This window comes from Lactuca serriola, chromosome 4 (assembly GCF_051521515.1).
Source record: "Lactuca serriola cultivar US96UC23 chromosome 4, Lser_US96UC23_V15, whole genome shotgun sequence".
NCBI lineage: Eukaryota > Viridiplantae > Streptophyta > Magnoliopsida > Asterales > Asteraceae > Lactuca > Lactuca serriola.
This window is the reverse complement of record NC_136411.1, coordinates 115,212,384-115,227,493: the sequence shown is the minus strand read 5'-3', so window position 1 is coordinate 115,227,493 and position 15,110 is coordinate 115,212,384. Positions and strand designations below refer to the sequence as shown.

The 15,110-nt window shown below is 34.0% G+C and overlaps 1 protein-coding gene across 1 annotated transcript; it reads right to left on the bottom strand.

The window, feature by feature from the left end:
- Positions 1-4,635: 4,635 nt before the first annotated feature.
- Positions 4,636-6,497, bottom strand: LOC145102376 (vacuolar sorting protein 9 domain protein). Its single transcript, XM_079039763.1, has 3 exons — positions 6,179-6,497; positions 5,309-5,673; positions 4,636-5,192 (listed from the first exon to the last, which is right to left on the bottom strand). The coding sequence occupies exons 2-3, from the start codon at positions 5,669-5,671 to the stop codon at positions 4,791-4,793; spliced, it is 765 nt and encodes a 254-aa protein (XP_078895889.1). The 5' UTR covers positions 5,672-5,673; positions 6,179-6,497; the 3' UTR covers positions 4,636-4,790.
- Positions 6,498-15,110: the final 8,613 nt, after the last annotated feature.

Genomic DNA, 15,110 nt, shown 5'->3' with positions numbered 1-15,110 from the left:
TTTAGGGTATAAATGATTTCAGAAATGTCACTATCCAAAGTGGAACAGTTTCGGAAGTAAACTCTATGGATGCTAACTCCATTGAGTGGTGGATTGATATGGTGCTACGCGCCATGTGTGCTAAAAAAGGGAGCGACTCAAGAATTATAAGGTTGTCCAAGTTGAGGAAAAAATTTATTCTTGAAATTGTGATTCTAAACACTTAAATTTGGTGTTTAAAACATTCCAGAAATGGTATAACATAGAAAAGAGCTAACACTTAATGATGTGTTGTATGTTCCATAGAAGAACTTAGTGTTCGTATGGTTTTTGAACAAACATGGATTTTGTTTGGTGTTTGAGTCCAGTAAGTTTGTACTAACCTAAAAAAGTATGTTTGTAGGCAAGGTCTGTGAGGATGGTGGAATGTTCAAATTCCATATATTGGCTAATGATCCTTATATCAATGAGTTGGATAACTCTTCCACTTACTTGCTTAAATTTCTAATGTGTGACATGCTAGATTTGGACATGTTAATATTGACACGTTAAGAAGGTTAATCAAACTTGAACACATACCTCACTTTCATATAAGTCAAAATATAGATGCAACACTTGTTGAGTCAAAATTAATACACCAATCATTCAAGTTCGTTGAAAGGACAACTAAACCCCTTGGATTAAATCACAAAAATGTGTGTGATATGAAGTTGAATCCATATAACGGTGATATAAGTACTTTATCGCTTTTATTGACGATTGCATTAAACTTTGATATGTTAATTTACTTAAAAATAAAGATGTACAAGTTTAAACTGTAAAAAAGTTAGGCTGAGAATCATCTCAACAAAAAGAGTAAATGTGGATGTGAATATGCATCACCATTTGACGATTTTTTTGCAAGTCATAGTATTAAACATGAGCTTAAGGCACCTTATTAACCATAACAAATGGCATCACCAAAAGGAAACATCATATATTAAATGAAATTATGAATGCCATGTTGTTGCTTATGTTGTGGGTTGCCACACTCAATGTGTGTGTGTGTGTTGGGGGGGGGGGGTTGTGTTGTCAATTAATTACCTTTTAAATAAGGTAGAAGTTGTGTTGTCATCTTACAAATACATTCGAATGTGGGGGTGTAAATGGTGTTATACCTAACCCAATGATTGTAAGGATCAGACACTAGATTGTTGGTTGCATTTTTATTGGTTATACACAAAACAATAATGTTTATTGTTTTCTTGTACACTAATGGAATCAAAAAAATGTATCATACTTTGAAAAGTGTTTCCATGTCTTGATAAATAAAAGACAAGTGCTCTAAAACAATTGGGCACAAAGAATCCTCTCATGAAGAAGAAATGGCGGAATAAATAGATCATGATGGAGTAAAAGGGGACAAGTGAGAAATCATTTGGAGATGATTTATGCATATATATGGTTGAAACATAGCCTCAAACTTTCAAAAACAAAATCACTTCCTTTGACATATCTCAATGAAAAGAGGCAATTAAAAGTGAAATGGATTCTATATTACCAAATCACACATGAGAGCTAGTGGATATACCTCTATTATGTAAACCACTAGGAAGAAAATGAAAGCAGATAGATCCAATTAATATGAGAATTGGTTAGAACATAATGGTCTATGATTTCAATTGAAATATGCACCGATTTCTTGTTTGAAAATTTAGAATCAAATGATACTTCTATACTCTAAGAAGCTATTTCCATTAAACCCAATAATATTGGTTGGAATTCATCAAAACAAGATAAAGGTTTTGGTGAATATTAACCTATTCATTATGAAGTTGAAAGCACTATGAGTGGAAATATGAGTATTCTAAATTTGGAATCATATGATAGTTTCTTAGAAGATCATATTGGATTAATTTGTAAAAACTAATAACGGTTCTCTCGGTTGAACTATTAAGCTTGAGAAATTACCGTGGTTTAGTGGATTTCTAAATGAGAAGTAAGAGATGATGACATATTTGAAATACATGTTTGGATTACAAACATAAGATCTCTTGATTAATTTCATTTGTATGCTCTTATAATTATATGTGGTTTAACTTCTCAAAATTTGGAAGCATATCATTCTGATATGAAACTAAAACTTCTAAACATAGATTTAAAAGTATAAATCTACATGGAACTGCCAAACAGTTATCTTACCCGATGGAAAGTAATAAAATGTGTGAGTAGTAAAGTCATTATATGATTAGCGTTGGAACAACAGGTATCAAAAGTTTGAATATGTCACTCGACATCAATCGATGTGATTAAATAGATCCATATAAATGGCACTTTAAAGTGATATTCTATTTTATGACATAGTAGGATCCTTGAGACAGGATGCCTAAGAATTTTACATGTAGATGGTTAAAGCAAGAAATTGCATGGAAAATGCGATATGTACAAGGAAACTCATGTATGGAATGTTCATAATTACATCCGGCCAATGTTATTGTGAATTCACAAATACATGTAGTACATATGCTTATCGTATTATGTTGACACAATTATGCATATTAAATAGTGGTAACTATGGTGTAAGAGTAACCATATTGATAATGATCAACATTTGTTGAAAAATGTAAGAGAACAAATTTGCAAGTTTATCCAATGATATGTAATGAAACTAAAGGGCTTTGTAAGTTCTTGGGAGATGTCCCATGATAAGCCAATATCTCTTATATATGTACATGGTGAGTCTAGACATATTTTTCAAAGACATAACACCATTCAACAATGACTCTCAAGATGAATTATCTTTAATGACTAAATAAAGTCAAAATAAGATTGCGGATCCGTTAACGAAATGCTTGGAATGAGAGGTCATTATGAGGAATGGAACTAAAACCTATAGATTAATAAGTTATTGCGAAGGAAAACCCAACCTACTTAACTGGAGATCCCAAGATCTAGGTTCAATGGGACAACCTACTTGCATATAACATTTGTGAATGACTGTGGGGGTTAACCCCAATCCATTCCTAAAACAAACAGTGATGCAGGTTAAGCTTATAGCCGAAGATGATAAGTTGGAAATCATCATGCATTAGTTTTTAATGATTATGATGGAATCACCTATGTGAGAGAGAAGTGGGGTCACTTCAAATTGAATTGTATGACACATTCCCAAGAGCTCTTACAGAACCAGGTAAGTGTCCATGACCATAACAGACACATCAATGAGAACCTAACTAGGTCAGGGAGAATCATGTGAGACACATATGGATTATTTACACAAACGGCAGAACAGTTCAAGGACATCGAGTCTATTGGTCTGCTAGTAAAATAAATATGTATCTTAAGGGAATGTTCAAAGGGTAACACCTACCTATTCTATGCATGATTCAACCATTGGATTTTATCTAGGTAGCTTGAAAATGCTTGATCAATTTTCATTCATGTGGGGGATTGTTGGAAAATTGGTGTTAACCAATTTATAAAAATGGGTTTTCCCCATTTTTTAACACGTCCAGAATTGATTTAATATGAATGATAAATTAATCCTTAAAGTAATGGTGTTGGAAGACATAAATAAAAGAGTTTAATGGGTGGGAGAAAGAAAAGAAAAGTTCAGGGACCTTTCTTGCAAATATTTCTTTCTTTCGTAATTGAAATTGTAATTAATATTACAATTTAATTACATATTAACGCACATTAATCTTTATGATTAATAGAGGTGTTTAAATGAGAGGTTATAGAATATGTAGTATAAATACCACTACTGTACATCCATTTGAAGCCACCAAAAGAATGCAAGAAAACTCTCTTCTTCCCCACTTCATCTTCATCTTCTTCTTTTTTTAGTTATATTGAGAATATAATCCAGGCCTATTGAGGGTTAAGGTGGTCTAGAAGAACCACTTTAAACTATTGTATCCTAAGAAACAAACACCCAATCGCAGGCGAATTTGTTTTAAGGACAATGTGTTAAACACATACCTCGGTTTTTCTATTTTCTTGTTTGTTTTCGTACATTACCGGAATATTATTCCTAGACTCTTTCCCTGGAAACACCTCCCAACCACCAACACCAAACACCATATCAGATACGTCATCACTGTTATTGGCTTTGGATCTATTACGCCCATGCACATCGAATAAGCTACCTTTGGCCATCACCGCCTTCACCAACACCCACCTTGCACCACCTCCGATCAAACCCTATCTCTCTTTCTTCTCTCTCCATAATCGCAAATATACAAAGTGTGTGGGCGGTTTTATGCTTCCTCGATGAGTAACACAAAAATACTGAATGGAGAGAGAGAGAGAGAGAGAGAGAGAGAGAGAGTATCTCTTTCTTTTCAATATTTATTAAATATCTAAAAAACATTATAAATAAAACAGAAGGGTATAATAGTTTTTTTTAGTTTGAACATAAATTAAATGCACAACAAAACTGCTTTAAAATAACAAAATCCATAACTTTTGGACTTTTGCCGCATAAAATAGAAATCACATAGAAATTTTTTGCAATTGTCTTGGTTTTATCATCGTGCTTTGTAGAACTTTCAGCCTATTTAACATGTTTCATTTAATATTAGTTTTTAAACTTAAATGGTTAAATTTACAAGCTCTTGTGAATCTATCAAAAGTCCAAATGGCAATACATATATATGTAGGGATAAAATAAACCCATTGAAAATTCAACGCACCATTTGAAAAGCCGCATTTCCCTTTCCCGTTTCTATTAAGTCGTTATCTCTATACTAAATAACCAAGAAACACTCATATACATGATATATCTTATCAAATTAAGTATTTCCCTATTAAATAAAAAAGAAACAAACACCCTAACTAGTTGCCATCTCATCTTGCTCATCTACATACTCAATAGAATCACCATAATATTTCCAAGCTTCTTGCCTAATACTTTCAGAAAGGCTCCTTTCTCCTTTGGATTCTAAATAACTTACTAATAACTTAAACGTTGATCTATCGGGCTCACAACCAACCTCTTTCATCAACTCAAAACAATCCATGGCAAGTCTAGTGATGTTGTAACTCATCAAAGTTTCCAAAAACAAATTAAACCCCTCGGTTTTACCCTCTAATCTACCTTTTTCGGTTTTTAATTCAAGAAAAATCATATCCACGTCATCATACATGTTATTCTTTGCCAAAACCGATATTATTTCTGCGTATAATGATACTTGTGGTTTATACCAATATTCCTTTTTGATTTCTGCAAAAACCTACATCAAGAATAGTGAATATTATTAGACATGCATAACATGGTTTCAAATTGAAATTGAACATTTTCAAATGACCAAATTAGAAAGAAGGTTTATAATTTATGAATTCAACTGACCATAAGGGCAAGAACGGAATTTTCTTGGCGAAGGAGTTCACGGAGGATGGCCATCATATCAAACTTGAGTAATCTACTAAACTTGGAATCAATAACTTGTTGTTGTTTTTCTACAGATTTTGGAGCTCTTTTGAGTGCTTGAATTGTTTGAATGGCTTCAATGCTAAGATTCCTACCTTTTTGCAATGGTTTCCTGTTCTTGCTTCGGTCTCTCATTGTTACTCTCATTGGAATCCGGCTACATGAACTTCCTCTGCCCGGCTGCCCGAAATCAAGTGTCGGGCAGTTTGGAAGTCCCACACAATCTGTAAAACTCATTCTTGTTTTTATGGATACATTACAACTCACACTTGTGATTGCCATGCCTGTATTCAAACTCACACAACTTAAACTAATAACATCATAAATTTTATTAACTTCAATAATTATTTAGATAATTTCTGATATTCATGCACATGTTCATGATCATAAACTTCTTGCTAAAGCACACAACCATATGCAAGCCCAAAATGATAACAATTCCCGACAATTCCTTCAAGATTGCAACCATTAACAGTTTCTACAAGAGTGTTAAAGGAAAGATTCAAGTAGAATCAGTTAAAACATGACCTAGCCATAGGAAACAACCCGAAGCCTTCTACAATAGCAGAGAACTTTAAACTATAATGAATAGACTATAGAGCATCATCAATGAGCACCAGGAAACCCAAAATTGAGACACTTCTCTCAGGCATTTTATCAAACAGCTTGTGTGCCTTTCTTGCAATCATTCTTTAAGCAAGAATTATAAAAAGAAAGCCAGATTGGTTGAGCAAGAGGTACTAGAAATAAATTGTTTCCTACTAGAAACAATAATTTGAAATTACTTACAGTTACTAGTGAGTTTGATGTCGGATTTAGTATTGGCTTTAGGGATGCGTGATGGAATAGAAAACAAGAAGATGAACAGGCCTTCTCCTACTTTCTGTGCGTCTCCCTTCTAATCTTTGATTTTTTAACCCCTAAAATCGATAGTTGCAGTTCAAAATCAGGAATCGATTGTGGAAGCAAATCGACGAAAGAGATGGAGTCGACGGTGAGGAACAGATTAGGAGACGAACAAGCCAAGTCGAAGGAGAAGAAGCATGATGGCGGTAATGGTCGATGGAGAAGCAGCGATGTCAGTATATTTGATTACAGGTTAAAAAGGCCATTCCGGTCATTTTACATTCAAAATATCGAGTTTTAAAAGGTGTTTGTGATTTCCTTATTTTGAGAAATCTCCGAAAAATCCCAAAGTTTTGGCGAGTTTATGATTTAGTCATAAATTATTTTTTATTAACGAAAAATGTCAGAGTACCGGTTAATATAATCAGTTTGACCCTTTTTTTTTTTTTACCTATTGAGCTGGTAATTGCTGAGTTGGCATCCGACTTGGCATGCCATGTCAGCTTCTTATGTTTAACATAAAAATTTTGGTACGTCAGAACAAAAGGCTTCAACGAGGATCGAACTCGCAAGGTTGAATACGAAAGACAAAGCATTAACCACCAAGCCAAGACGCAACAATTGACAATAGTTCTTCAAATATATTTATAAATCTTAATACCCCTATGGCCCCATCAACGACACATTGAATCTGGTATCCTCCCTCTATCATCTCTAATCTAACCCACTTAAAACCCTAATTCATTTACAAACTTGAGAGAGACAGCCGACATATAAGCTCCTTCATCGTTCAAACAATCACATATGCGTCACAAAGCAACAAATTAAGTGATTCAAACCTGGAATTTCAACACCTGAATCTGTAAATCTTATCTCTAAGGTGAGGGTCAATGAGAGTGAGACTGATTTTCGGGGTAGAGAGGGAAAGAGGGTTCGTAATGCTGCTATTGAGTCTGGGTTATTTATGCTGAGCGATTCAATTCAAGTTATGCTAAAATGACGACATTTGCATTCTTTCTCCGCCTCCATCGACGCCATCTGTATTCTTTCTTCTTTTTTTATGAGTTTAAGGTTTGATGTTAATGGTTAGTGGTGGTCAGGTAGTCGACCTTTAAACCAGGACAAATTTTTCGATGGTGAAGATGGGTGGTTGCCAGATTTGTCGTCGGAGTTGACTACATAGTTGAGATTAAAGAATTGGATGTTGGAGAAAGACTGAAGGAAGAAGAAAGGTTAGAGGGGAATTTTGCAGGCCATTTAAAAATTATTTCTTAAGACTTTATAAATACGTTAAAGAAATAATATCAACAAATGTCTCTAGTTCACATGGTAAGGCATGGTTTGTGAGTGGGTAGTCAAGTTTTTGATTCCCTTTACCGTTTTTTCCCCAAAAAATCCAATTTTTTTTACTTTGTAAATTAAAGGCATGCTCCCTGAGATGCCACGTCAGCCCAACAGTCCAATTGGCAAGCCACCTCAGCAGGTAATCTGCTGAAATGGTAAAAAGGGATAAAAGTGAATACAATAGCTGATTTTCTATCATTTTTCATTAACGAAATTTAATTTATGACTAAAACATAAACTGATCCAAAATTTTAGGACTTTTTTGGAGATTTCCCTTACTTATTTAATCCGACACAAAAACTTTTTTTTAAACAAATATTTATTAGTTTATGTTGAAATAAATAATATATGCATGTTAGTTTTTTTTTTTTTTTTTTTTTTTTTTTTTTTTTTTAAATTTTAAATTTAAAAAGTCACATAATACTTATATATTTATATATGCAAATTATTAAATGTAATAAGTATGATAGTAATTGCAATTAATACATTTTTTCTTTCTTTATTTCAAAAATTTTTCTGAAAAAAATACCTAATGTTTACATTTTAATATTTAATTTTTTTAATCAATCCGTATAATACACGAGTTTTACACCTAATGTGATAATAGGTAGCTGTAAAATTAATTTTAAGAAAAAAAAATTGTATTAGTTTATACATGTATCATAATTATTTTAGATGAAAAAGTCATAAGATATTTTTCAATATTTTTCAAAACATAGGAGCGTTGCTTATAAAAAGCTATTTTTCGAAGATATTAAGGAGGAAGGAGTCGTTTCCCTCCTCCCGTTGAAACCGCTAAACCCTAGGCGGAGGGTATCGAACCCGTCCAACCCCAAAACCGCCGACCCCATCTTCTTCAACTTTCCTCTTTGATTTGTCTCCCAAGCGGGTTTCTCAAACCGCTAAACCCCTCTCTTTCTCTCTTGCTTTCATTCCTTCCATCCCTTTCTTCCCTATACCCGCTAGGACTCCTTATTCCCTTAAAAAAAATATTTCAAAAGCATTTTTAAATTTTCTTTTAATACAATAGATTTTTTACAAAATTAATAAATCAATAAACTATTTTTAAAATGAGAATGATTTTTCAGAGGAAGGTTCCATGCTATATAGTCAATAGCGGCGCTGTAGCGGTTAGCGGAGGTAAATAAACGCTATTTCAAAATAGCGGTTTAGAATAGCGGCGGCACTATTAGCGCCGCGATTACCGCTATTTACCGCAATTATTGTCACCGCTATAGCGGCGCTATAACTGCCTATTTGAATAAATTCCATTTTTGAGAAATTTTACATAAAAAATGTTTTTTGTGTCATTCCATTGAATAAAAATGTTTTTTCTTAGCCCAAACCAAAACTTTTGTGTAATTCCATTGAATAAAATTGTAATTTTGTTACTGCCATGACTTCCATTGAAACCTTGTATGTGTTATCTTGCTAATTGTATTGAAAACTTGAAGTACTACATTATGATTAACTATTAAATTACTTAATCATTTTACTTGGTAACTGTAATTGTGTTAAAGTATGATAAAATAGTAAGTATTTCATATGTTTTCTTGTTGATTATGTTAAAGTATGATTAATTGTGATATTGGTAACTGGTCTGTGAAGTATGATTAACTAATTATGATATGTGAAGTATGATTAATTAAATATGATATGCGAATTATGATTTACTGATTAACTAGTTAAATGGATTGGGTTGAACTTTGAAGTATGATTTACTGATTAATATTCTAATATATATAAATTCTAAATAATATAAAAAACGCTATATCACTACTATACCGCCGCGAAAACCGCGATTTCAAATAGCGGCAGGTAACCGCTATTATATTTTTTACCACGATAACTGCTTAGTTTCTATGAATATAAATGGTCCGAACTAGATGGGGTTGTATTCTCCACCCCCACCTCAAAATTTTCCCTTTATGCACCAACTGATTTTGTGTTGTCTTTTTATTACTCTAAAAAAAAGTTTTCTTAGGGGCTAAACTATTTTTTTGGTAAAAAATAATTATTTATAACATAAATTTTACATGTTAAAAACAAAAATGTTATAACATGTCAAAAACATTATACTAACAACTTAAAAACATGATTTTTTTTGTTAAAATTTGGAAGTTCAAAATCATTGTCATTATTTATTATATTGATAAGCGATGAGAATGAACCTTAAAAATCATAAAAATGCATAAAAAAATACTTAGAGATCACAAAACTTTTTTTTGACTTTATATATGAAAAAATCGCACTCTTTATTAAAAATCCATTGAAAATTTTTTTGAAAAAAAAAAACCCTAAAATAAAAAATTTTGATTTTTTTTTTGTTTTTCAGCGAATTTTTTTTATAAAAGGTGCGATTTTTTCATATATAAAGTCAGCTTTTTTTTTGTGATCTTTAAGTATGTTTTTTTTTTTTTTTTTTTTTTTTTTTTTTTTTTTAACATTTTTATGATTTTTAGGGGTTTTTTTTTGTTTTCTGTACAATCTTTCCTTATATATATATATATATATATATATATATATATATATATATATATATATATATATATATATATATATAGAGAGAGAGAGAGAGAGAGAGAGAGAGAGAGAGAAAGGTAGGTTCCATTGAGATTAAAAATAAAATTGAGATCTTAAGATTCAATCTCAGCCATGTATTTCATATCTGCCGCTCTAACCCTCCGGCGTACCGACGCGACAAGCCTAGTATAATCATAAATTACTATACAACGCCGTTTGTTCCTTTCTTTTCCGCCACCATAATCGCCACTGCCACCACCACTACTACCACCTCTGACACCAGCCGACCCCACCACTGTCACATCCGTTACTTATACCACTGACATCTCTGTCACATCATATTTTCTGCCACCAACTGTAATAATCATTTATGATTACTCAGTCTATAAACAGACATCTATTTATAATTATTTATGATTAGGCATACACGTATAAACATGTATAATCCTATATGATTATACCTCTCTGCCATATAACCATTTATGATTAGGCATACTCTGTTGCTGTCGGTATGCTGGATCATTAGAGCGGCAAATGAGAAATATGTGGCTGAAGTTGAATCTCAAGATCTCTACTTTTTTTAGTCTTAGGTGAACCGTCTCATATATATATATATATATATATATATATATATATATATATATATATAATATATATATATATATATATATATATATATATATATATATATATATATATATATATATATATAATTTCACTACTTTATTTACAAAAATATACATAATTAATAGATGTAATATCAAAATATATACATTGTGTTTATTTTACATCAACATACGTACATTGCGTTAATTATATTATTAATTGTGGGGAGGCTTATGAACAGTACCTTGGAGCCAATCGGTTACTGTTCATCCGCTGATGGCTACAATTTGAAGTTATCTATATTTACACCTTCATCGCCCTTCTCTGTGTTAGCTAGTAACATTACGATTAGTGGCGATGACACCAAATTTATATGCCAATAAAATTAGGATTGGTGGCGACGAGGGTATGCTGCCTTCCATTGTCTTCTCCACCGCCTGCTTTCTCTTTCTTTTACCCTTTTTCGTATTTTTCTCACTTGATTGTTGTTGGGTTAATCGAGTTGTTCACATGTCAGCGGTTTGCGGGTCGGTAGTTAGAGTGGATAATTTGGTTTTTGTGTTTTCTTTATACACAAGATTGAATAAGGAAGTGCAGATTTACGTGGCTTTTCCTTTTTGTCATTTTCTTAATACCCTTTTGTAAAGTAACTTGCTTAAGGTTTGGTCATTTGGGTTACACTTCTTAGTTTTGTTGATATCTAAATCGATTTACTTGATGTATCTGTAGCTTGCTTAAGAAGCAATGAGATCACTGGAAGAAAGTCTAGTCCAAACATGCTCAAGAAGCAGCAAGAGAAATGCCAATCAATCCTTTAAGAGCATTGCAATCGGTGATGTCATGAGAAAAATGGAGATTGATCTGTATTACCACTGAGGGCTTCATGTCGCCATTGAATTTGGATTCAAGAAGAGCCCAACAACTACATACAAAATGTAATATACTCTCTATTCTTTTTCTTTTTGTGTTGAGAATCTTATTCAGGTAACATGATTCTTCATAGACAATACTTTTTTTTTTTTTTAAATTTTGTAGTCATGTCAACTTTTATCTCACACTTTGAAGTGTTTTGTACATTGCTTTTTTTTTTTTTTTTTCTTTTTTTTTTTTTTTTTTTTTTACTTTTTTCACTAGACACATATTGAAAACTGATGAAAGTTAGCAACCCATTATGCTCGATAATGTCAAGATGAGTTATATCTTCATGCGTTGCTTTTTGTTTTGGACTATGGTCTATAAGATCCATGTTTTTGCAATATTATGCTACTCTGTCCATTAATGACTGATTTAGAAAGTTCTAATTGACCTAAAATTTCTACATGGACATTATTGTTGATCTCCATTTCTAACTCATGAAATGGAGGGGCTATGGGTAAGAGTATATAAATCGTTACACACTACTAGAAAAATAGCCTTTTACGACGCGCAATTTATGATACACATTGATTTACGATACACAAAAGTGTGTGACCCAAAAAGAATGTCATCTCTCTATAAATTTTAAGGATTTAGGTCGCGCATTTTTGCGTGCCCTTAAATTAGTGTCTAAAAAAACACGAAGGGCGCCTATAATAAAATGTGCGTCGTCTGAGGGTGTCGCTTTATAAGTTTTGATGGAAACGTGCGTTCCATCCTTTAATTACAGGGGGGAAATGAAATCCTAAAAAATTAAAAACCCCGCCTTCCTTTTTTCTCCTTTCCCTCTTGCCCTAATTATCAACGCTCTTCCTTTCCCCTCCTAACATTGACTGCCGCCTACTTCTTCCTTCGCACTTCAACCATCGTTGCTTGTCATTCCCGGTCATCAACGTCTGTCAAGGCAACATTAGGGCATGCCATCGAGGGGTGTTTGCGATTGGTGGGGGTGCTTGGAAGCAAGGATCGATGGAAGGAAGAAAAGGTTCGATGATAGATTGTTTGGTTCTTGGAGTTCAACGTAGAAGGTATTTCCGTTTCTTTTTTTTTTCTGGTTCGATGGAAGGAAGAAAAGGTTCGATCGGTATCAACTCACGAAAGAGGAGGAAGGACTTTTGGTCCTCTGCCTTTGTCTGATCAAGAAGAGGAAATCACTGAAGCAGAAAAGCTACAATTCAAAGAGCAAGCACGTTGCAGAAAATCAAGCCCGTGTTCTTTTTTTTTTTTTGGTTATTTCTGAATAAGAATGTTGAAGATAAATGGGCATTTTTTGTTTGATATTTGACTAAAAAAATAGATTTAATCAATAAATTTAGATGATGTTTTTGGTTTTGCTGTTTTACATGGAATGAAAGAAAAGAATCACTAGCGCTTTACAAGAAGAACACCTCCAATGGAGGAGTTCTTGACTGGAATGAAGAAGAAGAATAAGAATGAAGGAAATGGGTGCTGTGTTTTTCATGATTCATTGACAACTTTACTTGAGGAAAGAAAACACGTTTCCTTTCAGTTTGAGTGTTTACTTTAGCATTGTACTGGTTTTCTTTTGAGTGTTGTTTTCATTGAGTGTGATATTGGGTTGAAGAAAATATTGCACGTAAGCTGTTAAATTGTGATATGCGGGCAAGTGCTGGTGCAAGTGTTGATTCAGCCACGCAAAACCTAACAGCTACATTTGTGAATGCTTTTGTAAATGCTGGCTTTGGTCAGGTATTTTATTATTTTTCTCCACTATTTGTCAAAATAAATAAATAATACAACATCTAATCTAATAATTTAATTTATGTTTCTCTTTTCAAGGATAAACTAATGACAGTCCAATATGAGGCTTCAACTGGCGGCTCTTCTGGGAATTTGCTTTTTAAGAACAAAGAACATGGGAAAGCCAATGCTACTGCAAGTTTGGTATGTATATATGCTCATTAATCAATATTTGGCTTAAGTAATTTCTTTATTCTCTGCTATTATTGGCTAGTTTCCAATGCCTGGATACTAAAAATGAAATTCGTTGTGTTTTTAGGGAATGATCCTCCTTTGGGATGTTGATGTTGGGCTTGCTAAAATCGAAAAGTACTTTCATAGCAATGATAATCACATGATTACTGGTGCATTGTTAGAAGTTGGGGTTGTAAAATGTGGTATCAAGAATGATTGTGACCCTGTGAGTCCTTCACTTCCTTTTTTCTTTCCGACTTCTTCTTGTTGGTTGTTGGTTGTCATTTTATTTTATTTTGTTTCAGGCCTTGGCAGTTCTCGCTGATTATCTGGATACAGAAGACGCTTCCATTAGAATTGGAGCCATAACTGGTCTTGGCCTTGCATATGTGTAACAACCCAAAATTTCACGTCCAAAAATTTCGTTTTTAAAAGCAATACTTTGAAAAACATTTGTAAATAAAACATTGTCTGAACAAACCATTCCATGATGTACATCGTGTCTGAAAACCAAAATATGAAAACAACCAAATATCAGAGTACAAATCCCAGAACAAGTTCGTAAGGCGGAAAACAGTGTGTGCCTGATGTGCTGCTACCGCGCCAGCTCCTTCCCCTTCGATGAAGAGGTACCTGAAACCAAAAAACTGTAAGCACGAAGCTTAGTGAGTCCCCCCCATCGTACCACATACCATACAACCACATAGCATACATACTGCCGGGCAATTCTGGGGTGCCCGACCTACCCGGTATGACCATTCTGGGGTGCCTACCTACCCGTGCGGCCATTCTGGGATGCCATCCTACCCGTGTCAAGCCATTCTGGGGTGCTGACCTACCCATGTCAAGCTATTCTGGGGTGCTGACCTACCCGTCGGTCTTAGCAACCGAACTTGGGGACTATTCCCCTCCTACTACCCCTATCACATATAACATATCATGCCATTATATAACATATCAGGTAGTAGCAAACCGAGATGATATCACAAAGACAATCATCTAACATACAACTCCTACTTGTGGGCCGACATTGTGGCCGTAGATCCACCGTTACTGGAAGGTAACTCACCTCGTAGTAGCTGCTGATCTGTGTGGGAATCTTTTGACAGCTGCCGCTGCTGCTTTGGAAATCCTCCAGCTATAATTCCCACAAAACACTTAGTCATACACTGCTAACTGACCTTTGGGTAAAATGACCATTTTACCCCTACTAAGTCAAGGTCAACTTCCAGTTGACTTGACTCGCTGAGTTGGCTCACCAACTCGCCGAGTCCCTACCCTTCCATTTGTACTTATACCCGTCTCTACTCGTCGAGTTAGGCAATGACTCGACGAGTTTTCCTTTTAAATGAACATCGACTGAATCTTCATCCGACTCGCCGAGTTGTATGAACAACTTGTTGAGTTCATCTTCAACTGATAAACAGGTCCTGTCCTTAACTCGCCGAGTTGTATGAACAACTCGTCGAGTTCATCTTCATCTATAAGAAGATTGCCTTGGACTCGCCGAGTCTGTTCATGCACTCGCCGAGTCCCATGAATATCCCGAACA